This window comes from Macaca nemestrina, chromosome 6 (genome assembly GCF_043159975.1).
Source record: "Macaca nemestrina isolate mMacNem1 chromosome 6, mMacNem.hap1, whole genome shotgun sequence".
In the NCBI taxonomy this organism is placed as follows: domain Eukaryota; kingdom Metazoa; phylum Chordata; class Mammalia; order Primates; family Cercopithecidae; genus Macaca; species Macaca nemestrina.
This window is the reverse complement of record NC_092130.1, coordinates 41,549,912-41,576,644: the sequence shown is the minus strand read 5'-3', so window position 1 is coordinate 41,576,644 and position 26,733 is coordinate 41,549,912. Positions and strand designations below refer to the sequence as shown.

Genomic DNA, 26,733 nt, shown 5'->3' with positions numbered 1-26,733 from the left:
TCTCAGCTCACTGCAAGCTCTGCCTCCCGGGTTCACACCATTCTCCTGCCTCAGCCTCCCAAGTAGCTGGGACTACAGGCGCCCGCCACCACGCCCAGCTAATTTTTTGTATTTTTTAGTAGAGACAGGATTTCACCATGTTAGCCAGGATGGTCTCGATCTCCTGACCTCATGATCCACCCACCTCGGCCTCCCAAAGTGCTGAGATTACAGGCGTGAGCCGCTATGCCCAGCCAAGGGCTGCAGTTTTCAAATCTGTTTCCTAAGTGAGGCATGAACTGTTGGCGTCTGCCCATCAGGGTTGCTGTTCACAGATGCTTCTTCATGCTGGATTTCTAGCGGGAGTTCCTGACTTGGAGGCATTGGGCAAGCCTTTGCTCTTGAGCCTCCATATATAGAGGGTAGTATTTTCATTTGTGGGCCTTGCAGGATAGGATGCTTGACTGTACTTGACTTTGGAGATTTCTTGCTCTTTACTGTCCTCTTCAGATAGTAGAAGGGGAGGTTTAAGATGTATCCCTTAAGAGTGTTCCCAAAACCTTGAGGATAAAGGTCAAATTCATGCTAAGGAGAAATGTTTTTGCAGTAGCTATGACTTTCACCTTTTTCCCCTTCCCTCTTCGTAAAAGACAATTTGTAGTACATTTTGTCTCTCTCAGGGAGATATGACTACCCCAAATTTTTAAACAGATCAGGAAGAATCTATTGTATATTTGAGTGGGAACCTGAGAATGCTGTGGCATACAGACAAAATTAATTAAAAAACTGATAAAGAAATCAGATGTAGCTTTTAATGGGATTTTCAAAATTAAAATGTAGGAGAATTATGTTAATAAGCTCTGCTTTTAACTCTATCAAGTGTAGGATTGTGTTCCTTTGTGCAATTTAAAACCACCATCACCTATGCCCTCTAGTGCTTATAGGATGAGTTTGACAATAGAATTGTGTTCTCTGTTTCCTGCTTCTGCCCTGGTTACTGCTGAAATTCCTGGTGTGAGAGTTCTCTTAGTCTCTCTGACCCCAGCTTCCCTGACATTGGGAAAAGGGTGGCTTTGCCTATTTCTCCACGTGGTCCACTATGCTGATGTGGTGCTGGAGAAACAATAAGTGCATCTGGGCAAACATGGCAGACTCCTGGCAGTCAGCTCCTGGAAGCTAGGGCAGTTTATGCCCCAGCGCTGCCCAGGTGTAGAATGCTGTCCTGAGGATATTGATCTGTAGCAAGCCAAGGACGTTATAGTTGACCCTTGAGCAACTTGAGTATGAATCGTTAAGGTCTACTTATATGTGGATTTCCTCCCGCCTGTGATACCCCTGAGGCAGTAAGACCCACTCCTTTTCTTTCTCTTCCTTTTCGGCCTACTCAACATGAAGATGACAACAAGGATGAAGGCCTTTCCTTCCTTCCTTCCTTTCTTTTACAATGAAGTCTCACTCTGTCACCCAGACTGGAGTGCAGTGGCATGGTCTCAGCTCATTGCAACCTCCGCCTCTGGGTTCAAGCAATCCTCCTGCCTCAGCCTCCCGAGTAGCTGGGATTATAGGCGCATACCAGGTTGCCTGGCTAAATTTTGTATTTTTAGTAGAGATGAGGTTTCGCCTTGTTGGCCAGACTGGTCTCGAATTCTTGACCTCAGGTCATCCACCCACTTCAGCCTCCCAAAGTACTGGGATTACAGGCATGAGCCACCATGCCCCACCATGAGTATCTTAATAATATTTTCTTTTCTCTAGCTTATTTATTGTAAGAATACCATATATCATACATATAACATACAAAATATGTATTATTTTGACTGACGGTATTAAATATGTGTTATTTAATATGGACCGACCGTTTATGTTATCAGTAATGCTTCTAGTCAGCAGTAGCTATTAGTAAAAGTTTTGGGGGAGTCAAAACTTATATGCAGATTTTCGGCTGTGTGGAGCAGCGGGGTTGGCACCCCTAACCCCAGCGTTGTTCAGCCGTCAACTGTAGTTTAAAATCTTCCCTTCCTTTTCCCATCCATACTCACTGAGTCGGCATCCAGGGTGGAGGAGTTCATGTAGGGATCCTCGTGGTCCTAGTGTGTCAGCACCTGTGGACCTCCCTCATAGGAGTGGCGTGCAAGGTGCTGCTGGGATGGATGTCAACCAGCCCCCAAGGTAGAGGTCAAGTCGTTGTTGGCTAGGTACAGGCAATTGGGTACCTTTCCGAAGCTCTCTGGTGTCAGTTCACTGTAATGGAGGATTCAGAGGGGCAGCCAACTCCACGCCCTGTGAGCCTGGTACAGTTGCTTGTCCACTTGCTCAGGCTCTTGACAGAGCAGCTTCTTACTGCATGACAGCTTTTTAGGCACTCTCCCTTCCCACCACTTTACCTTTACTTTCTTCTTATCTTAGTTTTGCCTCTCTGTGAATGAAGACAGGTGATGATTACCTGCCCCTTTTTTCAGTGGACACATTTGACATTGTAGAGGAACATGGAACAAAACAACTGTTCATTTAAGATTTCTATGTCTGTCACAAATGACTTTTCAAGTTTCACATGTCAAAATGGATAGGTTATCAAGGAAAGGTAAAAAAAAGGCGTTCACTTTTTACAGTATACACAATTTTAATAACAAAACTTTCCTGTACACTGCTTTTTATGTTACCCTCCCCACTCCCAAAACACCCTGCATAATAGTATTTTCTTCCCACCCTCAACCCATCTGCCCACCTCCCACCCAAAATGAAAAATGGCTCTTGAAGGTGATTGAACACAATGTATTTGGACTGTACTTTGAGTTTCCAGTCTCAGTGTTGATAGGAAGGTTCACCAAACATTCCATATATCAGACTTTAAAAAAAAAAAACCACTAAGGACAAAAATGTTAGTTGAAAGAGTTGCAGAAGTTTCCAAATGTTTGCAATAGCAGAATGAAAACTTAAGCAGTCATTTTCTATTTGTTTTTGGCCTTATTCAAGTACTATGAGTTTGCCCCAGGTTAGATAGAGAAATATTTAATTATCTATAGATGGCCTTATTGTCTCACTTTTTTTTTTCTTTTTTCTGGCTCAAGGGCTTTAATCAATAAGATATGAAAAGTATGTCCCCAAACAGACTTTTCAGATAGGTCTGTCGCTGTATTGCTGTATTAGGAAAATGATCATGTAAGTCAGCTGTTAAAAATATTCTTTAACAAATTTTATATTGATATCCGCACTTCAGAAAAAGAACAGGACATTTATAGCTTTTTCCCCTGATAGCTGTGTGTAGGAAGTGTGCCTTAAGAAAATGAAATGCCTGTTTTGAATTTTAGAATTCAAGCCTAGTGCTACATAGGGCTCATTTTTATTGGAAAGATGGAGTCTAGCTCTTGGTGACTAGCATTAGAATAAGCAGATGGATTTTAATAATTAGTGGCGTTGGGAAGTTCAGTCAATTCCATTTATTGAATTGGTACAGAAATTAACTTAGGCACATTAAGAAATTACATGTGTTAGTACAGATTTTTGGCTTAAAAAATTAGTATCTTTGCTTTTTGATGCTGGCAGTGAGTATTCTCAGAGTTGTGTGTGGATTTGCAAGTTCATCAGCCCACTCTTTTCAGAAAGGTGATTGAAATCCCTGTCATGCTACAGAAATGAATATAAACGATTTCAAACTAGTTCTTGGTTTCTAGATGGGTATGGTATCATAGTCTTCCTTAGCTTTCCCTTTTCCAGAGAGATTAATTATTTTTCTGGTTCTTAATGGTCATTTTCCTCTAATCTTAAAAATAGAAAAAAATGGAGTGGGTGGTGGTGGTGAAGAGGATAAAACCCCACCAAAAAACAAAAGCCCTGACACTGTAACCAAGATCTGCAGCGTTGCTGTGATGCTGTTCCGTTCTAGCCAGTTGGTAAAGAAAGCACAGATGACTAACAGTCTAATCTTCAAACCTGTGCTGATTCTGAAACACAAATGACAAAAATGAAAGGAAATCTTGCCTTCTACAGGCAATTAAAAAAGGAAGTTTTTGCTTTAAATGAGAAAGGAAAATACCTTTTTGGTACTACTGTCATTCACTTTTCTTAAAGGGCATTACCCAAAAAATATGGAAGGCAAAAAATTTTGATTTTTTTCATCTGGAAAGTATGACTCTCTAGCCTTGGCTATGCTGTTCCTCTGAATTAGTAAATGGCTTACTTTTCCAATTTGCTTTTGTCCGTACACTAAGGATTTTGCCAGTTATGGTCCTTTAAGGATTAAGGTGGAGATTCCCAGCCAAAGAAGGGGATTTCTTACCCATCCTGCAGTCTGAATCTTAATTTTGGTTGTGGTTTGAAATGATGAAAAATACTCTTCTACTGTCCTTCAGGGCCGATGGAATCTTGTGTGCTCAGGACACAGTTGTGTTGTGACCAAGCTGTCTGTCACCTGACTGACATTTGTGACTATGGTCGTCCTGATAAATGGGTTGGTAAATTTTAGCTCATGGTGCTCTAATTTGTAATAGGGGCTTCTAATTCAGCCTGTCTGTGGGGAAGTAGGGTGCTGTGCTGTATGCTGTTAAATCAGCTTCTGTCTCTGCCCAGACAAGCCCAGGGTCTGCTTTAACAAGAGACGAAATACTCACCACTCAAGATCAACTGAATTGAACTGGGCTGAGACTTTGACAAACTAATCTGCCCACCTTAAAAAAGAGAGCACATTTTTACTGTAATTTGTGATCTTGTCTGCTTTTTACTGAGAGATGTTAGGTGAAGGGTACTAAGGTACCCATCTTTTAGTATTAAAGAAGAAAAATCATGATTACATCTTATGGGTTAAACTATAGCCTTAGCATGTTTTCAGTTTGATCCTGGGAAGAAAATATGCCCTGAATGAAGGATATCATGTTAATGTTGATTTTGGGGAAAAGATAACTTTGCAAATGATAGTGGCTTTCTCTAAGGTTTTATGTCTTTTTTCTACATACAGTAAATGGCAGTTGTAAAATATGCTCGTTTTCTAAAATCAAGTTAGTGCTGTAATTTTACAGTTTTTTGAATATATGGAACGATGTTTATGGAAAAATTCTGTGTGAATGGGTAGCTTGCATCTAAATTCCAAATATGTAATAGGTTTTCTGTAGAAATCATAATAGAAGAAACTGAATGCCTGTGGTTCTTTTCTGCATGAAAATGTGGCATCCTTATCATTTGTTAATTATGGAATGTTTATATTTACATTGGAGAATCTACCCCTCTTCCCTTTTCAGCAGCAGGTCCTTTCCCTGTTTGGTGCAGATTGTGTATAATCATTCTTGGCTGCCTTGTAACTCCAGCTAACCTGTGAGTCGGATTTCAAAATCTGCCTTTCCTTTTAATCCCTCACCTCCGTGCTGCCTTCAAGTTACCACTGTGTGGCTGCATAGGCATGTCGAGTTGTTCTACCATAAGATTCATCTCAGTGATGCTGTTTTCTTCACCTACACTGAACTACACTTACAGTGTGAATGCGTATCTTTATTGAAAGATCAAAATTCATTATATAATAGTTAGAAAGTGCTTTTTTTCATGGTTCCTTTGTAATACAGTAAGAATCAGTGTCATGCCTGTTGCTAGCCAATTATTTTTAACTTGACTCTTTGAGGTTTGAAGATCAGGAAAAAGCAGAAGAAAGAGGTTTAAACCCCTTTGTCAAGGCATCTTTGATCATGATAGTTGAGAGAGAGAGAGAGAGAGTGTATGTGTGTCTATGTGTGTGTGTGTGTGTGTGTGTGTGTGTTGCTTTTAAATTGGAGGGAGCATGTCAGGATTGTTAAATTGACTCAGTTTGTCTTGTTTATCTCAAATATTTTCTAAGTCTTTTTTCACATATTAATGTAAACATAGGATTTAGTACATTAATTAGTATAATGGCAATTTAATACTAGTTTAAAACAATTGCCTAAATGCCACAAAAATCATGTCCATTATAAGTCAAACAAGAAATGTGTAAGAAGTCGGTGTAATTATTTAGTATTGATTTCATTGTAATGAGACCTTTTCATAGTCACTTGGATTCATTGTGTAAATATATTAACGAGTCACTCCGCTTACTAGAATTACATTAAAGGGTTCTGATTTCATGATATGGCCTTTGATAATATCTACTAACCCAGGCAAAAACTCTGGAAGAAGAATGTTTAATATTTACCAGTCTTCAGCATACATAAAATTCTATTTCCCACACTGGCAAGAGATTGAAGATTTGAGTAAATACCAAATTATCATACAAGAGAACTTTACTAAGTCTCCTTTTAAGCAGCAAGATAGTTGTGGTACATGGGATGGAGAGCATTGATCAAACAGGTATTGATCCATATCTGTTTCTGCCCAATAGCTTCTTTCTAAATTGTTTTCAGTAGAAAAAAATAGCATATGGAGACCTTAGTGTAAAGGTTTACACACGATTGTATATAATTACATACATTTCTTATTTTGAAGTAAGCATTTTAGACTTTCCAACAGGAGTGCAAATTAATGTGAGCATTGATTCATTTAACACTTAAAATATGGTTTCATTTAAAAAATTAAAAATACTTCAACACTTCAAAAACTAAGTCTCCACTTAGTTTGGAAAATTAGGCTTAATGTCACCATTGGTAAAAATTAGATATGTATTTAGCCTCTACTATGTAAAATAGGTTACTTATCTGATGTGATTTTTGATGACAGGTAGATATTATACTTCACATTCTTTGTATGGCAGCTGCTGACACTTGCACTGTCCATAACCATTAATGATGATGAAGGGTCCTTCATGGGTGGGTTCATATTCATTATACGGTCCTTGGTCTGACATGTTTGACATATGGAGTCGTGTTTGGGATCGGAGCTGCCTGTGGTTCTGAACCATTGAGCACTGCCTAATTCTTCTTAAAGTGGGAGGGCAGCACTTCCTGGAGATGAACACTATAAAAATAATAAAAAAGAAAGAAAACAATAAAGCCATTGTTCCTGTAATTACCCGCTGAGTGAAGATGGCATTGTCTGGTTCAGGAAAGTGTTCCTCAGTAGTAACTGCTATGCCTGCAGTAGTTGGGATTTCTTTGTCTCCCACATGGTAACTTGATGAGCTTATTCTTTTTGTATATTCAGTGGTTGGATCTCTATAAGTTGTAGCCATGACAGTGACAGTGGTTGACAAATTCCAGCAGAGCTGAAATCCATGGACTGCATCTAGAATATCCTCTCCTTGGGTGTGGTCAGGACTGTGGCATAGGATGGAGTGCTCCCACCGACCTTGGAAACTGCCCAGCCAGGAGGCCAGAGCACATATTCGGGCGCTGCATTCCCATAGATTGCCAGAGAGGCCCACAGTTGTGAGGGATCTCAGGGAGTTTAAGATCTTGGAATCAAGGCTGTTTAACTTGTTGTTATCCATGAGGAGTATTTTAAGATTAGGCATCGTTTCAAACACTGTCAAGTCGATGGCTTTGATTTCATTTCCAGTCAGGTCTAGCTTTTCTAAAGTGCCCCAGGTCCACTCCATCCCACATGTCAAGTTGCTGATTTTGTTCCATTGTAAGAAGAGCGTGTGCAGACTGCTTAGCCGTAGGAAATGAGCAAAATTAATCTTCGTCAGCTGGTTGTGCTCTAGGTGAAGCTCTCTCAGTTTGATTAATCCTGCAAATCCATTGCGAGCCAAACTTCGCAAACGGTTTGTGCTCAAATCCAGAAACTCCAGACTACGACAGTCCCAGAACAGGCGTACTGGGATAGTCCGCAGGGAGTTGGAACGTAAATGCAAGGTCTGCAGCTTCCGAAGGCCATAGAAGAGCTCTGGGTGCAGAGATGACAGCTGATTAAAAGACAGGTCCAAATTTTGCAGGTTAATCAGTTGGGTAAAAGTTGTGTTTGGCAAGTAAAATATTTTGTTGGAACTTAAGATTAATTCCTTAAGTTTATATAGTCCTTGAAAAGCATCTTCTTTTACTGTTGAAATTTGATTGTGATCTAAGTGGAGCCAAGTAAGTTGACTGAAGCTGGCAAATTGATCTCTTTCGAGCTCTGTGATGTGATTGTGCCTCAGGGACAGGCCCAGAGAGCCCTTGTCTGTAGCGTTTGGCACTGAGTGGAAGCCCTGAGAGTCGCAGTAGAAGAGCAGCTTCTCGCAGCGGCATTTGGGTGGACACGCCATACCCAGGGCAGGCAGCATTTTTAAAACCATACTCATTGCATATATTGCTGCCAGCATAGGGGCCCCTAATGGCCACTTGAAATGTAAGCCTGCAGAATATAATTTAAGGAAAACAAGAAGATAGAATATTTTTCAGCAGAACGTATGGGCTATTAAAAACAACAACCACCAACATTATAGCGAAAGATTTCACTGCATGTAACTTATTTTTCATTTACTGCAGAAAAATTAACCTTATTGGTATGACTGGACCAAAACTTAAACCATTTAAAAAGAAGATAAAACATGTCTCTGTCATCAGCGATATATGCTTTTACCTAAACCTCAAAATCCAAAATATGACAGTGATTTCCCTCATAAAATGTGAATTCGGTAGCTTATTTTAAAAGCGTGATTCCTTGTTGAATGTACAAGACATATAAATGCACAGACTTACCCATTCTTCTGAGCACATTGGAGGCTGCATTCAGTCGCGGTTGTTAGACTCAACGCAGTGAGTCTGTAAAAGGCTCTAACATGTAGGAGCCTTTGACCAGTTTCCTGTTTTCTGTGTCCCAGGCTTTCCAAGTAAAATTGAATCCACCAGGATGAGTTGTTTTTTCCTTAGGATATTCCTCTGGAAAGCATTGGTTTCATTTTCTGTGATTGCTCTGATCCCTAAATCAGTTTTAAATATAAGTTATTAAATTTCTCCACCTCTAACTGCTCAGCTGGTTAATCAAAGCTTCAGTCTCCTTTCCGCAGCCGTTAGTTCTCTTGGTCTTAACTTGTTGATGGCAGATGGGTGGCTTGTTGCAGAGAAGAGCTCCTGGAGCAGCATGAGTGCATTTACTGAAAAGCTTTTCCGAGAAACGGCACAAGAATGGAATTGCTTATGTGCTGCGACCACACAGAACTGTATATAGGCTGACGTCACCGGATGACGTGTCTTTTGTTTGGGTTTTCCAGAAGCTTTACTGTTATAAAGCACCGTGCTTTGTAACAGCATCAGGGTCGTTGCAGGACCCCCTGATTACAATAAAGCGAGAAAGAAGAACTCCTGACTTAAAAACATGGTATTCCTTCAGTGTAGGAAGCAGCAGTGAGGTTGTAATAAAGGCTGCATTCAAGAAGACCCATCTGAACAGTGAGTTGGGTTAGCAGAGTGATGATTTTTAATGCTTGTGAGAGCCAGTGTTAGACTGCCGATTCTGCATAGAGAGATCATCTAAATGGGCGAAGCCTGCACAATTTATGAAGTGCTGATTTAACATCAGTCTATGCAAGGTAGTGTCGCTGCACTGGTAGTTTGGAAAGCTATTCAGTGGCCTTGTTGTCATGCTTGGTTAAAATCAAAGTATGACTATGATTTGCTTTAGATGTGTTGATAAACTAGCTAAGTGGGCTTGGCTTCTTTGTCACCAAGAGCTTAACATTATAAACCAAGAATAAAGGGGGAGGGGAAGCTTGCAAAACAAAGCATGTGGTTATTTTTTTCTTTGAGAATTTCAGGTGAACTCTAAAAAGATTTCTCTTTCTCCTTCCTATTTTAGAACAATGTTTTGTCGCCATACTGATTGAAAAATAATGCTGAGTTGATCTTTAAATGTCCTCCTGGGAGGACAAGGCAGGTTGATACAGTCATTTTAATGCACATGCCCTAAGCATTAACAGCAAAGCAGAGATGATTTAGGACAAGTGATACTGTGTAGCTAGATTCTGACATGGTCCCTTGTATTTTACCTCAGAATCTCACCTATTCCGATACTAAAAGCCTCTGCTGGTACTGAGGTTGGTGGTTGTGACACTGAAATAAGAGAGCATTTGCACACTAGTTCCCAGTGGCTGACTTAACTGAGCCTCCTGCTGCTGTTGGAACCTGTCTTGTGAATACAAAAGGTCACTCTTGCTTTGGCCTGGGATTTTTGTTTTGGCTTGATTTTGCTTGCCCTAACTCTAGTTTCTCCCAGACCTCAGTTGTGGATGTATAGCTCCATGTTTAGTGTTGTATAAACACAAAAGATGTTTCTAGATGAATCAGTGTTATATTTTCAGACCTGACAAAGGTAAAATCTTTTCTACATCTTGCCTTACTGGTTTGACCCAACATACCTATTTCTCCCATATCATTGGCACTTATCCTTTGTGGATCTTATCTCAGACCTAAGGACAGAAGTCTTTAAAACTACTGACGGTGTCTGTGAAACAAGAAAATCGTTGGCCTTTTTGGTTCTGAGGGATTCATCCCACTGGGCAGATCTAAGAAGTAATTGTCTTGGGTAAAATTTTTCTGTTTTAGTGTTGTGCTAGAGTGAGAGCTGTGAGACTCCAAGGTCCCTTCCTTACAGCCCTGTGTAAAGGTGCTGTGAAAACTGCAGCAGTGCAGGTGTGTGGTTTGAGTTTTCCTAGAAGTGATCCCAAGATAGGATTAGAAGTACAAGAGGAAAAAATGCCTATGAAGTACAAAGGGAGACAGAAGGCAGCAGGAATGCTCTGCGAGTCTTCATACCACAGGGCAGGTCTGACACCTGTGAAGGGACAGGGGAAGCAAAGAAGATGAGATTGGCAGTGTGGTTCTTAGACAAATTTTGTAGGCTGAATGGAAATTCCCAAGCCAAAGTTGCCAGTAAACAGACTCTTGAGTCCTTAGCAATGAGCCTGCACTAGTACGTCTTCTCTGTTCCTTCTTGCTGGTTAAAGAAGGGAAGGAAACAAGTCCTGGTTTAGACCCTGGGAATGCTGCTCCCCTCTGACCTTAATCCTTTTTATAGTCTCTCTCAATAGGCTAGAACTTCTTAACCTGGTTCCATAAACTGTCTTGTGAAATTTTTTTTGCTTGTTCATTTTTCTGTGGATAAGGTTGAGTCCAATTCCTACAGGGTCTCTCACCCTAGGTTTCAGAGCTACTGTTCTACAGGAACTTGTCCCCAGAAGTTCTAAGGACAGTAGTCTCATAGGAGTGGTCTCTTTTAAATTTCTTAAATGAAAATAAGCCCTTGGGATATTGTAAATGCCCTTATTGAAGTCAGCTATCTTCTGATGAAAAAAACCCTTTGTCATGCAGGAGAAGCTGGATTAAACTCTTCTCTCATGTAACCACTTTAGTTCCTTGGGGAGAAAAGCATTTTAGTCAATTGGATTAGAGCCACCACGATTAGGAATGAGTTGTGTGTTAACATGCAGAAGGAAAAGCATCTCCTTGCCCTTAAACTCTTGGTTTTTAGTCTGCTTGGCCTACCTCTTATATACTAATAAATGGAGACTGCTTAAATTATATTATCTCAGTACTATTATAACAGATTTGTGGGCAAGGAAAATTGCCCAGAGAAGCATCAATGCAATCAAGAGTAATTATTTTTTGAAGGCCTCTAAGGAAGTGGGCAGTAATGCTTGCAGTATCATGGTGCCCAGAATGCACAGCCCCTTCCAGGTCACCAGCCATCTTTCTCACCTGCCCACTCTTTGGGTTCAAGAGGTTCAGGCTGTGGAACCAAAGAAGAAATGGAGTTTGCCTTAAAATTGGTTGAGTACAGAGTTCCCATTGATGGAATTTCGTATCATTTTTTGGTCTTTATCTTTCTTTAGCTAAAGGGCTACATACCTATTCTTTTGAAACTTTTTCTTGGTTTCGCTGTAGAGCAGCTTTCTTCCACAAACATAGGCCTTTGACTTAAACTGGCAATACTACTTCTGGAAGGTACTGTCCATATGATCTGTTTCAATTTTCAGTGCTTTAGATGTTCATGATAAGGCAAAGGAGAAGTAAAATCTAACCCATCTCCTCTTTGTAAATGGTTTTGAGCAAATCAAGTGAGTCAAGTGGCAGGGCTTAGGTGACTGTAGTTGTCTGCATTCCTCCACATGAGAGTTTGCTTTTCATATGTATTGCTGATTAGGTAGAGTTATTCCCCTACTAGGAGAAGCAAATGTACAGATATATTCATGAAATTTCCTATTCTTCTGTGGGAGGGAGGGTAGAGAGGGAACTTTATATTTGCTTTATGCTAAAAAGGCAAATGTTTCTTTCATCATACCCAGCTCCAAAAATTGTGTATGCCCTGGCACCAAAGTGTTGCCCAGAGGTGTTTTGGAGAAGCATGTTAAAATAAACCTTGTTGCTGGCAGTCTCAATCCCTGCTTAAAAAAAAAAAAGATAGCTGGCCAGGCACAGTGGCTCATGCCTGTAATCCCAGCACTTTGGGAGGCTGAAGTGGGTGGATCACGAGGTCAGGAGTCCAGACCAGCCTGGCCAAGATGGTGAAACCCTGTCTCTACTGAACATACAAAAATTAGCTGGGCACGAGCCTGTAATCCTAGCTACTCAGAAAGTTGAGGCAGAAGAATTGCTTGAACCAGCGTGGCAGAGGTTGCAGTGAGCTAAGATGGAGCCACTGCACTGCAGCCTGGGTGACAGAGTGAGACTCTGTCTTAAAAAAAAAAAAAAAAAAAAAAAAAAAAGCCATTTTTGGGGTAGAGGTCCTAGATTTTGTGGGTCTTATGTCCTCTGCTAAGAACCTTTTAAGGTGTTAACTGGCAGCCACATACTTAGGCCTATGCTGTAGCCAGACTTGTATTAGGGTAAGTGGGTTTTACTAGCTTGTCTTTTTTTGAAGGAGAAGGGAATCTTTCAATAGTAGAATGTCTACATTAGACTACCAGAATCTCCATTTCTGCCTGGATCCTTGTCTCCATCCCTGCCTTCTGTTGATTTTATTTTATTGTGTGTGTGTGTGTGTGTGTGTGTGTGTGTTTTTTCAGACAGTGTCTTTGCTCTTTCACCCAGGCTGGAGTGCAGAGGCATGATCATAGCTCACTGTAACCTTGAGCTCCTGGTTCAAGTGATCCTCCAGAGTAGCTAGGACTATAGGCACATGCCACCATACCCAGCTAATTAAAATAATTTTTTTTTTTGGAGAGATGGGGTCTTACTGTGTTGCCTAGGCTGGTCTCGAACTCATGGCTTCAAGAGATCCTCTCACCTTGGCCTCCCAAAGTTTCCAGGATTACAGGTGTCAGCCACCATGCCAGCTGATTTTGATGTTTAAAGTCCTTTTGTTATCTTGTTAGTAAACACAACTGAGAAAGCAGTAGAAAGGGATTCTGGTTACACTAACAATAGTAAGTGGTGTTTCTTTGGATGCACCTTACACATTTTGGGACACACCCTTCTAGTTTTGGATACATGTGCACTTCAGCAGTTGTTGCTGTTGGGGAAGTTTCAGGGTCAGAATCATGTGACGACCTGCTTCCCTTGTATTTTGTGCCCAGGGCTAGATAATTCAGCCAGAAATCTTGGAGCAATGCACCTAAGTTGGGCATTAGGTTATGGAAGATCTTCCATAGGAGTTTGGACAGATGAACATTTATACTATGAAGATGTTTTATTTCTGCTATTATAGACATCAAAACAAAAATAACAGAAGTTGTCTTGAAGTTTTTGTGTTTGTTCGTTTGTTTTTGAGACAAGGTCTCACTGTGTTGCCCAGATTGGAGTGCACTGGCATAATTGTGGCTTACTGCAGCCTTGACCTCCCAGACTCCATTGATCTCCCTCTTTAGCCTCCCAGATAGCTGGTACTACAGGTGCGTACCACCATGCCTGGCTAATTTTTTGTGGAGACAGGGTTTCATCGTGTTGCCTAGGCTGGTCTTGAACTCCTGGGCTGAAGCTCTCCTCCCACCTCAGCCTTCCAGAAATCGTTGGGATTACAGGCATGAGCCACCATGCCCAGCCCATCTTGAAGTGTTGGTTTAAAGCATAGACTGAAATTTTTATGGCAACCCCCCCTTTTTAAAACTCTTCTTCTGCTAGTGGCTTCATTGTGTTCATGTTTCCCCTCTCCTCTCTGTGTAGCATGCTTTATCATTTATTCTGAAATACATAGCCAAGTTTGGGGTTGTCCTTCCTTTCTCCTCTCTACATTTCTGAGTAGCTTTTGATGTAGATGTATTTCCTCTTACCTGCATAGATGGCCCAAGGGGCTATACAAAGCTCTTTGCACAGGATAAAATTACAAGGTGAGATACCCATTCATACTTACTTGAAGAATCGTTCAATATTAGTGGGCTCTCTGACCCAGTTTTCTAAATTTAAGGGGTTAGTTTGCATGTTTGTTGGCTAGATGCTAGCACTTTTGGTTGATGAAGCTTGGAAACCATCATCTGAGAACCCTCTTAATAGGTTCTGGGCTGGAGGGGCAGTGACAAGTGATATGGCAAGGAAAAAAAAAAAGTTGAATATGTGATATTGTTAATGCAAAGAAAATTCATAAAAATTTGGCCCAAAGAGAACAAGATCATTTCTTACCTGTAAGGTTTTAGAGCAGCATGTCAGCATTCCATCTGCAGTTGAGATGTTGATTCCTCCTTGTATTGCACATTGCTGAAAGGAGCTTCCTGAGGCTGAAGGGGAAGCAGTGAGGTAAGACTGTCCTCCTCGAGAGCTTGTCTTGATACTTGTTGTGTTCGTCTGTGTATGTCTGCAGTGTCTGTTCTGCTCTTTGTAATTTAAGCAGAGGCACTCTTTGAAAAGAATTTAGGAATGCAGGACTATATAATCATTGTATTCTAAGATTGATCTACTGTTGAGCTTTGCATAAAGCACTCCCAGCAACTCTTGTTACAGGTTCAGCTTAGGCAGAGCCCACCAGCCATTTATGGGCCGGGTAGAACAACCAAGGTCAGATTGCTTCTCCTGTTATTTATTAAATGTATGTTGTACGACACTGTTTCCCAGCCCACAGCAGGCCTTTTAGCCCTACTCATGAAGACATGTATCGACTCCCTAAAAGATGCTAGTTTCCCTTAGTTTTCAAACATTTTTCTTGATATTCTCTTTAAAGTTCTCTTTCCTCTCAGAAACCTTCTTGGTTGTGAGCAACAGCTTGGTTATCACTTCCTTTCTCAAGATCTTCATCTCTTGCTTTATTGAAGGTCTGTACTGTATGGATGACAGCCCCAGTTCTCTTTTGTGCGGAGGTGAAGATCCTGCACAATTCTTTCCATTCTTTATTGTCTGGGGTAGAAGAAGCTTCAGATGCTCATTCTTATTTGGTCTTGTAAAATGCCATAATTCATTGTTTGTTGTTGTTGTTGTTGTTTAATTTTCTAATGGCTGAGGAGGTATTTTATCTAACTAATGAGATCATTCTGTTAAACTAATCAGACCTCACTGTTTGTTACCTTTTTAAACAGTCCTTAAATGTTAAGGGTTAAAACACTGTATTTTACCCTCCTCTACCCACCTCAGGCTTACTCTAGATTGAAATGAGGATAGAAAGCAGAGGTTTATTTGAAGTCTTATATTTTAACTAGTGACAAGGAAGCAGAGACTGATGACTTGCCACATAGATTACACATGAAGTCCTATGTTTTTTAAACATGTCACTAATTGGTTATTGATTTCTCATTTCATTCATGTCCAGTGGGAGACAGACAAGTCAACAGGTAATTATCCTAAGGTATGATTTGAGAAGGTCTTTGAGAGGAAACATGAGGTGGTGTGGGAGCATTCTGTGGGGACACTGAACTTGAACTTAGGGCTGAGGTTGGCCAGTGGAAGCTTCCACAAGGAAGTAGTATCTCATCTGAACGATGGGTAGGAGTTGGAAGGAGGGGAGAAGAGTATTTTAGGTAGGTGAGAGAGAGCACAGCATGTCTGAAGAACAAAAATGTATGTGGGTAGGTCAGCATGGAAGATGGCAGAGTGACCATAGGTTCATTAAAGCAGTAGGAATGACCAGGTTCCCTAGGGAGAATGTGTAGAATAAGAAGAAAAGAAAGCCTTTGTTTGGCGGAAGAAATTATGTGGATCTTTCAATTTAGAGCCCTTTTTCTCTAAGAAATACGGTGGAATGATACTTGTTTCTTGCAGTCAGTTTGAGTAGCTTTTTTGTAGGTTCACCTGCAAACTTTTGCCTTTTCATTTAGGGACTAAAATGTGCCTTGAGATGCCACCAGCAATGCCAGGAACATATTTCATCCCTTCCAGACTAACAAGGGTTGGAGTAAAAAGTTTCCTCACTACTTCCAGAAATAGTTATATGCTACAGGGTTGCTTTTCCTAAGGCTATGTTTGAGTAACTTAATTTTTGTCCAGTTAATGCTAGAAATAAAATCATAACTTTAATCTCAAAAGAAGAATCTTGTTTTTGTTTGTTTGTTTGTTTTTTGAGATGGAGTCTCGCTCTGTCACCCAGGCTGGAGTGCAGTGGTGCAATCTCGGCTCACTGCAACCTCGGCCTCCTGGGTTCAAGGGATTCTCCTGTCTCAGTCTCCCAAGTAGCTGGGATTACAGGCACACGCCACCACGCCTGGCTGATTTTTTAATTTTGTAATTTTAGTAGAGACGAGATTTCAGCATATTGGTCAGGCTGAAACCAAAGGTTTGAGCTTTGAGGCCAAAGGTCTCAAAAATCCTGACTTCAGGCGATCCACCCACCTCAGCCTCCCAAAGTGCTAGGATTACAGGCGTGAGCCACCGCGCCTGGCAGAATCTTGTTTTAAGATGAGCAAGCTTTATATTTTCCTCAAGCTCAGTGTTAAGGTTGTGAGTGTGTCTGTGTGTACTCATCTCTATTACATTTTAAATGATTGGTACCCTAAACTTGCTATTTGGACTGTATTTTTCTAAAATTATGCTGTGATTTTAAAATAGTCTGTCTAGTATAACTTAAAGGGCTTAGTAAATAACTGCTCCTAAACTGCCCCCCTTCTGATTAATGAGGCATAAACCTCTATTTCCTGCAATAACAAGAAAGACAAATTGATTTTTTGGGTAGTTTGACAAAGACAGAATTAACAGATTCATGGTGTGGGTTGCATTGCATCTTAAAGTGAATTTTGCTGTGTGACTGTAATTCTTTCAAAAGTCAAGTTCAAGGATTTGGTTTTACATAACTTGAACAGTAAATCTTTTTACTCAAATTGAGAAAATTCCTGGGCTTTTTAGGTTGTAGGGGATTGGGCTTTCATGAAGTCTACATGCTCAACCTTTGGCTTTCAGATTCTAAGTGTTTTCCAGAACAAATGATCTATTAGAAACACCAGAAAAATGTGGTTGGGAACAATGGCAAACTTTACAGGGTTTATTTAGAGAAATTTTCTTGAAGTGAGTGCTTGAGTATCTTAAGGAATATGCTGAGACTTTCCTGATTAAAGCATTAATTGTGAAGTCAGTTTGATTGTGATTCAGTTTTAGCTACCTTTATCTTAGATTCTGGTATTTTGAGCTTTAAGATTGTGAGTAAATAATTGCACGTCTCAAGCTGACTAATGTCAACAAGAAAGAGTCAAACTCTGTAGAATGTTTGAAGAAATAAATATTCTAGGGCCCAATATGAGTGGCCAAGGCCCAAGGCACAGTCTCAAGAACGTATTCCCAAGGTGGTTGGGTCATACCTTGACTTTTTATAGGTAGACAGCAGTCAATACATGTAAGGTGTACATTGGTTTGGTCCTGAAAGCCTGGACAGTTTGAAAGGATTGGAGGTGGGCTTCCAGGTCATAGGTGGATTCAAAGATTTCCTGATGGCAGTTGGTTGAAAGGATTAAGCTCTCCCTGAAGAGCTGAAGTCAGCAGAAAGAAATGTTTGTAGTTAAGATAGATGGGGGTGGGAAGCCAAGGTTCTTGTTATGTAGATGAAGCCTCCAGGTAGTAGACTTCAGATATTAGATGGCAAATCAGATGCCTTTTATCAGATCCTAAAAGGTGCCAGACTCTTAGTTAAATTTCTCCTAAATCAGGAAAAAACCTAGAAGGGAAGGAAATTCTCTGCAGAATGTAGATTTTCCCCAAAAGTGACCAATTTGCAGGGCCATTTCAAAATATTAATATTTCAGAGAAATACATTTTGGGGTTAACAGTTGGATTTCTTTCAGGACCTGCTATCTGCCATGTGATGTTATACTAGAGTCCGGTTGGAATTTGGTACCTTATTGCTACAAATAATCTGCTTTCTCAGTCTTAGATTTCTGTTTTAATGTTAGTGCTGGTCAGTTGTGCCTGAATTCCAAAGGAAGGAGAGTATAATGAGGCACATCCGACTCCCTCCTTCCCATGATGGCCTAAACTAGTTTTTCAAGTTTACTTTGGAATGCCCTGGCTGAGAAGGGGGTCCATTCAGTTGGTTGGTTGACATTCATGGCCCTGAATAAATCAGTTTATTCCTGCAGGTAGAAATCTTCCTATTTGAATGAGTTTTTGTTGAGACCTCTCCTCCCCATCAATATTAATGGAATACTTAATTTTATTGGCAGTACAAGAGTGCTGGGGGGAACGGGTTAAGGAATGAGACCATAACCAGATTTGATAGTGACCATATCAGTTTTACTTATATTTAAACTCTTACTGTTCCCTGTTGTCTCCTTTCTGCCCTTTGCTAAATAACCTATATCCGTCAATATTTCTAACAGTCTACAGAGAGATAGGTGGCATTTTCCCCAATTGACAGGTAAGGGATAAGACATAAAGTGAATAACAAATGTCCATTAAAGGCACTTAGTAAACAGATCTCCCCATTCCTAACCATTCATCTGCTCTACTGGCTTATGTACTAAGAGCATACCCATATCAAAATGTCTTGAGGGCATCCAGAGGGGGAACAGTGGGCTCAATTCCTTTGTTCATTTGTATCTCTCCTGTGATTTACTGACATGTTTTTCAGAAAGAACCATGTTTGTTTTGTGAAAACAAGCTTTAATATACTTTATATATACTTTATAGTTTAACCTACATGATGTAGGTATTTCCAGGGACACAACAATCTCCACCTGGGATTTAAAAAAAGACTTTTGTCCCTTTTCTTTCAACTGCTGTCTATTTGATTCCATTTGATTCTGCTTAGAATGTTACCCTGGCAAATCTCGACTCAACACCTTGACCTCTGAAGAAATGCTGTTTTACATACTACTTCAAGAGTGACTAGTAGGTTCTTTTCTGTGCAATATAACTGCATTAAAGCTTAGCCTAGGATTTTTTAAAAATAACCAAAGTAATCCCACAAAGCATTATGATTTGAGCTGCATAATAAACATTATTAGCTCTGACCTATCAGGTACATCTTAGTTTTTAAATGTGTTGTTTCACATTGTTTCAGTGCCAGGTCTCATTTTTCACATCTTGACATTCTTCAAATCTCAAGAGTTCATCAAAATCAGGTGTACCCTGTTCTTGCTGCAGTTCAAGGAGAGCTGCTTCATTAATAAAATTGGTGTATGCTGAACCTTGAGTAAAAATATAAATTTAATTTTTAAAAGCCAAACTTTAAGCAAAGCTCTTTGTCTCTTGGCTTCTCTTATTTTGGCAAAACTCCCTTAATTCCAATCATCAGATAATGTGGAGCCCAAGAATAAAAAATAAAAAGGTTGGGTTTTTATGAATAAAGCCACATATCACCCCTCTGCTCCCCAGTATTTTCCGACTTTGGGTTTAAGAAGTTGTACTGCTTTTTCAATGTTGACATGAGCACAAATGGCTATAGGCTGTCATTAGGTTTCTGTGTAAATGAATAAAATGCTCATCTCTTTTCCTTTTATCCAGGCTGGACGTAAAGAAAGAAGTGATGCACTCAATTCTGCAATAGATAAAATGACCAAGAAGACCAGGGACTTGCGTAGACAGGTAATCTGGATGAAAGTGCTGATTGTTTTTCTAAGTTCTCAATTTTGTAGTTTTGATTAAAATCCTAATAAGCACTGGCCTTATATTTTTTTATTGAGAGAAAGGATGGATTTTCACAAGAAAGGGCCTATCTTTGTTTTGTTGCTAATATGCTTCTTAATGGCTAATCAGATTTCATGAAGACATGGAGTAATACAGTCTCACTGTGTTGGACTGAATAAGTTAGCTCTAGTGTGAAAGGCATGTACAGGTAGGAAAATAAATTTAAAACGACTTGGCAACCTGTGAAAATAATCCTGAAGGATCTTGTTGTATTGGCTATGTACAATAGAGACAGAAATTTCAGTTATTTATTTGACTTGCCCTATGCTCATTACACACTTGCAGTTCCCTTAGATCCTGGTGAAGTGTTTTCAGTTCCAAATATGGTAGGTATAGAGATATTTGAGGTGCTGAATTTTCTGAGTTAGTAAATAGAGAATAGATAAATCGAGCCTTTTAATGATAAATGACCCCATTAACATTTTGGAGTCAAATTGAGTTTTAGTCTTTAAAGAGGTTAGGGTTGATTTTATAAAATAATGTATTAAGACTTAAGTTGTAATACAGACAATTTTTAAGAGATAATAGATAGATATTTTATTGCTTATGTCTGATATAAAACAAAATTAAAGATAGAATATATCTTTATTCAGTTTCCTTTTGGTGAAGCAGTATCAGAAATGGTTATAAAGAGAACCTTAAGTTTTAAGGTTCGTAGTGTGTGAATCTTTCGGATAAACCAGATAGCTCCTTTTTCTCTCTTCTCTTTTTATTTAGCCAATTAGGCTAATTACATATATTCCAAGGCTATGTGCCAGTTCAACCCAGAGCTGCTTTCTGTTCAGCTTTTGTATTATTTAAGTTGTAAGCCTTAGTTTTGTAATTCCCAAGAAAAAAGGATATATTGTCTTAAAAACTGAGATTCTGTTGCTGAAATGCTGTAACTACAGTAATGTAAACCATTGTCTCCACGATCATATGTTTCCTGTGTTGCAGATTACGTAACTGTATGGCTTACATGAGGGGTCCTCATGTAAGTGCAGCCAGTCTACCATAAACTTTATTAAAGTGTACAACAGAATAAAAAGCAATCTATTTAATACCTTTTTGGTAGAAATAAAATCAAATTTTTACAATTTAATTATTAGCTCCGCAAAGCTGTCATGGACCACGTTTCAGATTCTTTCTTGGAAACCAATGTTCCACTTTTGGTATTGATTGAAGCTGCAAAGAATGGAAATGAGAAAGAAGTTAAGGAGTATGCCCAAGTTTTCCGTGAACATGCCAACAAATTGATTGAGGTAGGTGAATTAGCAGTTTCATTGATGTGTAGGCAACTTGGTGAAATGTGGTGAGTTTTAATCACATTATTTAATTAGCTAAAATTTGTAAGGGCTCACTTAACATACAACACGTATGAGATGATAGTCTTTCATTATCACTTAACATCTAGGGAAAACTACCATTTTGGTCACTTTACATTAATTATGTACATTATTAAATATTAACAGTTCCTATCCTGGAAGCCTAACATCTCCACTTAATGCAAATAAAGGTAAATCATGACATGACTAGACTCAAAAGATAGTATAGAAAGCAGCAGTGCCTGAGAGCCAGAGCTCAGGAACCATACTGCCTGCGCTTGCATCCTGACAAGTTAACCTAACCTTCCTCAATTTCCATTTCTTGTCTGTAAAATTAGGACACTAATAATATCTGTCTTGGGATTATTTTGAGGACCTAAATAGATGATGTATGTCAAATGCTTAGCTTTATGCCTGAGACACAGACTCAGGCATAAAGTGGAAAAACTGAGCCCTGACATGGGGCTAATTAGTTATATTTGCTTGGTAGAAATCTGTATGTAAGTGGTTGGTTTGTAGGGTGGCAAGAAGAAAGTGAATTGTGACTTAATTCCCAGGTAAGTTAGGCTTACTTCTCCTTTTGCTAACTGATATTATGTTACTTAATTTATTCGTTATTGCTGTGTTTTGGAAATGGGATGCAAAATAAGCATGTATTCAAGTTACTTGATTTTATAATCTTAATGCAGAATATCTAATACTTCGTAAAGATATTCCATAGACCATATGGTAAGCTGGTCATTGTGTAAAAACAGAAAATGGGACCTTATGTAAAATGTGTGTCTTGTACTTTTGGATTTATAGTGATACTAGGCCATGTTTTGTTTTGTTTTTGTTTGTTTGTTTTAAAACTGAATGTTGCTCTGTTGCCCAGGCTGGAGTGCAGTCATGCAGTCTCAGCTCATTGCAATCTCTGCCTCCTGGGTTCAAGCGATTCTCCTGCCTCAACCTCCTGAGTAGCTGGAATTACAGGCACCCACCACCACGCCCGGCTAATTTTTTTGTATTTTTTTTTAGTAGAGATGGGGCTGGTCTCAAACTCTTGACCTCAAGTGATCTGCCCACCTCAGCCTCCCAAAGCGCTGGGATTATAGGTGTGAGCTACTGTGCCTGGCTAGGCCGTGTTAATACCATAAAAATTTTCCAAGGAAAACATCAGTAATCACATCGTGCATTACTAATTTTACGTGGTTTTCTTTGAACATTAATTTAAGTGTTATTCTGACCTGAATTCATTATGTACAGAATACATAGGTCAGTCTTCTATTTAAGTTAATGATTCTGGCATTTGAAACTAAAATTAGAAGACTTCGATTTTGTTGTCTCCATTTAGCATAATCTTGTTCACAATAGTCACATGACAGCATGAGGTGTAACTTCCAGATACACAAAGATTGCGCTCAGGAAGCCAGTGTCCTATAGTTAGCATATGTATTAGAAAGTTCTTCCGCATGGTAGGAAGCAAGGATGCTGCCAGCCCAAGGCCTTGGGTACCAGCGTGGTAAAGGGCTCAGTGTGGCAGCAGAAGAGAGGGCAGTCCTTGTCTGTGTTGGAGCATCCTTTATTAGGGCCAGCTGCATCATCCTCGGCCTCTCCAGCCTAAGAGAGCTGACATTTGCTGAGTGTCTACTGTGTATCAGCTATGTGCAAGTACAGTGTACTTCCCACAACATTTCTCAGGTAAGGAAACAGGCTTAGAGAGGTTAAGTAAGTTGCCTAAATTCACCTGGCTTACATCCCTCCAATAATGAGCACTGTGCACTCAAAGCTCACTGGCTTAGTGGACAGCCTAACACCCCACTGAAGCATTGAGTGGGCCAGGAAGTATTGGAGATCTTGCTCCAGGAACTTTTTCCAAGGTTATATATTTTATTTTATTTCATTTAATTCTGAACACTACTAATCAAGGGCCCCCTAGAATTGAGAGTTTGGTGTTCCCCATCACAGCTCAGTTCTGACCCCTTTCTAACCTGTCTTCTCTCCACACCCCCACATACATTAACTATGCATTAAATGACACATGGCTTTTCATTGCTTGAGGCATAACCATAGGCTTTGTAGTCCCATTCTGCAAACAGTTAAATTACATTTACGGTCATAGAGACAGAGGATGTATAATTGTGTATGTCCATGAAAAGGAAGTGAATTTTTAAAGTGTTGTAGAAGCCTCAAATTCCTGACTTATGGCAGAACTTTATTCTTCAGTGACAAGGTTTCTCCTCCCCACCACTTTTGTATTACAATGAAACACTTTGAACTAGTCAGTGACTTGTTTTAAGCAAAGGTAAAATATTTCATTGTGAGTGTTAGTTTCTTGACTGCTTCATTTCTTCTCATTCTCTTCTAACTGGATTAAATGTCTGCAGGCCAACTTTGGTTTTAAGGGCCATTTGCCATTTTCCCTGTGGTGTAAGGGAAGTAAGAGTGCTATATGAAAGCTGGGCAGGGCTGATGGTGATAAACCTCTGGCAAGAAAGGAGAGGACCAGACACTGCAGCCTCTGAGAAGTCTGTCAGATGTGTTTGGGTTGAGTGCTCCTCCTAAAATACGGCAATACAGTTCTGATGCTAATCACCAGAAGTTAGTGCAGACCCCGTAGGCTAAGGGCATGGTCCCCAATAAGACTGCCCTCACTTCACATGCCAGCTGCAAGTTCTGGGGTTCCCAGGCCACCTGTACTTCTGACCAGCCAGGTACCAATCTAAGGGGTTCCTATGACCCACCTCAGGTTCAGTAATTCACTAGAATAACTCGTAGAATATTTTATTATACAGGATACTAATCAGGACCAGCCAAATGAAGAGACACATAGGATGGAGTCTGGGAAGATCTCAAATATAGAGCTTCTGTGCCTCTCCCAATGCATCATCCTCTTGTCACATTGGTGTTTTCACCAACCAGAAGCTCCACTGAGTTTCAGTGTTCAGAGTTTTTATTGGGGTTTCATTGTGTAGGCATGATGATCCAATAATAATATGGTTGAACTCAATCTCCAGTCCCCTTCCCTCAAAGCCCCAGTCCTCTAATCACATGGTTGACCCCCTATCCTGAGGAATCTCCTTAGCATAAACTATCAGGGCTTGCCATGCATTAATAACATTCTTCATTACTACTGAAATTTCAAAGATACAGAGGTTTCCTCCCAGAAATCGAGGACAAAGACCAGACAAATTATATAATACCTCCCCATCTTAAAGGTATGTGGAATGCATGATTTTTAGGTAGCTTGATTACACAGGCCACCTTAGCATGCTGCAAAGTCATAAACACCACCTAGAAGAGGTAAGGCAGGGCAGGTTTGTTTCGATCCTTTTTATGGTCATTACCCAGTGATTTACCACTTGTCTTACTGGGTGCTCTTTGCTTTGAGCTTTCCTTTTCCCTGGAGATTGTCTTTTCTGAGTCAAGTTTTTTCTTCTCTGCAGGGAATCTGATTCCATCTCTGCACCAAAGTGAGTGGTCCTTTCTCATAGAATCATAGGTTCTTAGTATGGTGTGTAAATCCCTTTCACTTGTAATCTTTATTGTCATGTAGTCTTTCTTGGATCCTTCAGCAGTGGTAAACTCTCCCTCCAGAGACAGCATATTTAACTGGTAGATTATCTGGCTGTTAGGAGAGGGGAGTCACAATCTCCTTTTTTTTGGAGCCCCTCCTGTCCATATTCTTGCTGATTACACATATGTGAATTAGAGGTACTTTACACATAAGATAAATGGCCTGGCACGGTGGCAGGATCATGCCTGTAATCGTCGCACTTTGAGAGGCTGAGGTGGGCAGATCACTTGAGGTCAGGAGTTCGAGGCCAGCCTGGCCAACATGGTGAGACCCCATCTCTGCCAAAAATACAAAAATTAGCTGGGCTTGGTGGCGGGTGCCTGCATTCCCAGCTACTCAGGAGGCAAGGCAGGATAATTGCTGGAACCCAGGAGGTGGAGGTTGCAGTCAACCGAGGTTGTGCCACTGCACTGGGCAAGAGTGAGACTCCGTCTCAAAAAAAATAAATAAAATAACAACCACAAAAACAAACAAAAAATCGTAAGATACATACGTGAAGGGAAGGGAAAGTAAATCTTGGGACCCCCAAATCACTAAGCTAAAGGGAAAAGTCAATCTGGGAACTGCTTAAGGCAAACCTGCCTCCCATTTGCAAAGTCATTTCTCTGCTCGTGGGGATAAATGCATATCTGATTGATTGCTTCCTTTGGAAAGGGAATCAGAAACTCAAAAGAATGAAACTGTTTGTCTCTTATCTACCTATGACCTGGAAGCCCCTTCCCTACATCAAGTTGTCCAGTCTTTTAGACAGAACCAGTGTATATCTTACATATATTGATTGATGTCTCATGATTCCCTAAAATGTATAAAACCAATCTGTGCCCCAAGCACCTTGGGTACAGGACTTCCTGAGGCTGTGTCACAGGCGCATCCTTAACCTTGGCAAAGTAAACTTTCTAAATTGAGACCTATCTCAGATATTTTGGGTTGACACATACTTACATATTTTCAAGATGTGGTATAGAAAAAGAATATTAAATAGCTTATTTTTTTTGTTGTTTTTTTTTTGTTGTTGTTTTGTTGTTGTTGTTGTTTTTGAGACAGAGTCTTGCTCTGTCACCCAGGCTGGAGTGCAATGACGTGATCTCGGCTCATTGCAACCTCCGCCTCCCGCCTCCTGGTTTCCAGTGATTCTCTGCCTCAGCCTCTCAAGTTGCTAGGATTTACAGGTGCCTGCCATCACGCCTGGCTGTTTTTGTATTTTTAGAAGAGACAGGGTTTCAGCATGTTGACCAGGCTGGTCTTGAACTCCCAATCTCGATCAAGTGATTCGTCCTCCCAGAATGCTGGGATTACAGGCGTGAGCCACTGTGCCCAGCCCAGTAATAATTTTTTTTATATTGATTGTATGTTGAAATAATTTTTGGTACCTTTTTGCTTTTTTAATGTGCCTACTAAAAAAATTAAAAATTCAGGCCAAGCGCGGTGGCTTAAGCCTGTAATCCCAGCACTTTGGGAGGCTGAGGCAGGCAGATTGCCTGAGGTCAGGAGTTCGAGACCAGCCTTGCCAACATGGTGAAACCATCTGTACTAAGAATACAAAAATTAGCCGGGTGAGGTGTCAGATGCCTGTAATCCCAGCTACTTGGGAGGCTGAGGCAAGAGAGTCACTTGAACCCGGTAGGCAGAGGTTGCAGTGAGCAGAGATCGCACCGCTGCCCTCTAGTCTGGGCGACAGAGAGAGACTCTGTCTCAAAATAAATAAATAAATAAAATAAAAATTAAAAATTCTTCTGTGGCTCTTATACTTTTGTTGATCCAGATAATCTCCCTGAGCCTTTCAGAGGCTCATTTTGTCCCAGCTCTCCTCTGAATGCCCTTCACTCAAGGCCAGCCCTCATGGAACACCTGCTCCAGGGTCTGGGGATGAGCGTAGAGCAGTGGAGGCTGTCATCATTCTGGAAGGAGACTGCCCAGTGTATCCCAGGAGTCCTTCAGCCTTTTGGGCAGCAGCCTCACTCTGTGATGCCCATTGAGCTCACAGTTGGTCAGAGTCCCTAGGCTTTCCCTACATAGGTGCTGCTGCTCAGTGTCATCATGTTCGTTCCTATCAGTG

The 26,733-nt window shown here is 40.4% G+C and overlaps 2 protein-coding genes across 9 annotated transcripts in view; one reads left to right on the top strand and one right to left on the bottom strand.

Annotated features, from left to right (window-relative positions):
* LOC105467073 (catenin alpha 1) overlaps positions 1 to 26,733 on the top strand; it is a 178,127-nt gene that overhangs the window by 109,952 nt on the left and 41,442 nt on the right. For 4 of the 7 annotated variants that reach the window (XR_011624652.1, XM_071098350.1, XM_011716416.3 and 1 more), the window contains exons 8-9: positions 19,635 to 19,715; positions 20,906 to 21,058. Coding sequence is in view for 6 of the 7 variants with exons in the window: in XM_071098350.1 (XP_070954451.1) it covers positions 19,635 to 19,715; positions 20,906 to 21,058 (234 nt within the window). In the remaining variant the exon portion in view is untranslated. The other 3 variants (XM_011716423.3, XM_011716422.3, XM_011716424.3) reach the window with 3 other exon arrangements.
* Positions 2,736 to 8,685, bottom strand: LOC105467072 (leucine rich repeat transmembrane neuronal 2). 2 transcript variants are annotated; one of them, XM_011716412.2, is made up of 2 exons: positions 8,553 to 8,685; positions 2,736 to 8,205 (listed from the first exon to the last, which is right to left on the bottom strand). In XM_011716412.2, exons 1-2 carry the CDS (start codon positions 8,554 to 8,556, stop codon positions 6,659 to 6,661), a joined length of 1,551 nt encoding a protein of 516 aa, XP_011714714.1. In that variant the 5' UTR covers positions 8,557 to 8,685; the 3' UTR covers positions 2,736 to 6,658. The 2 variants fall into 2 exon arrangements, with proteins under 2 accessions (XP_011714714.1, XP_011714715.1); XM_011716413.2 differs by having other exon boundaries at positions 2,736 to 7,777; positions 8,553 to 8,666.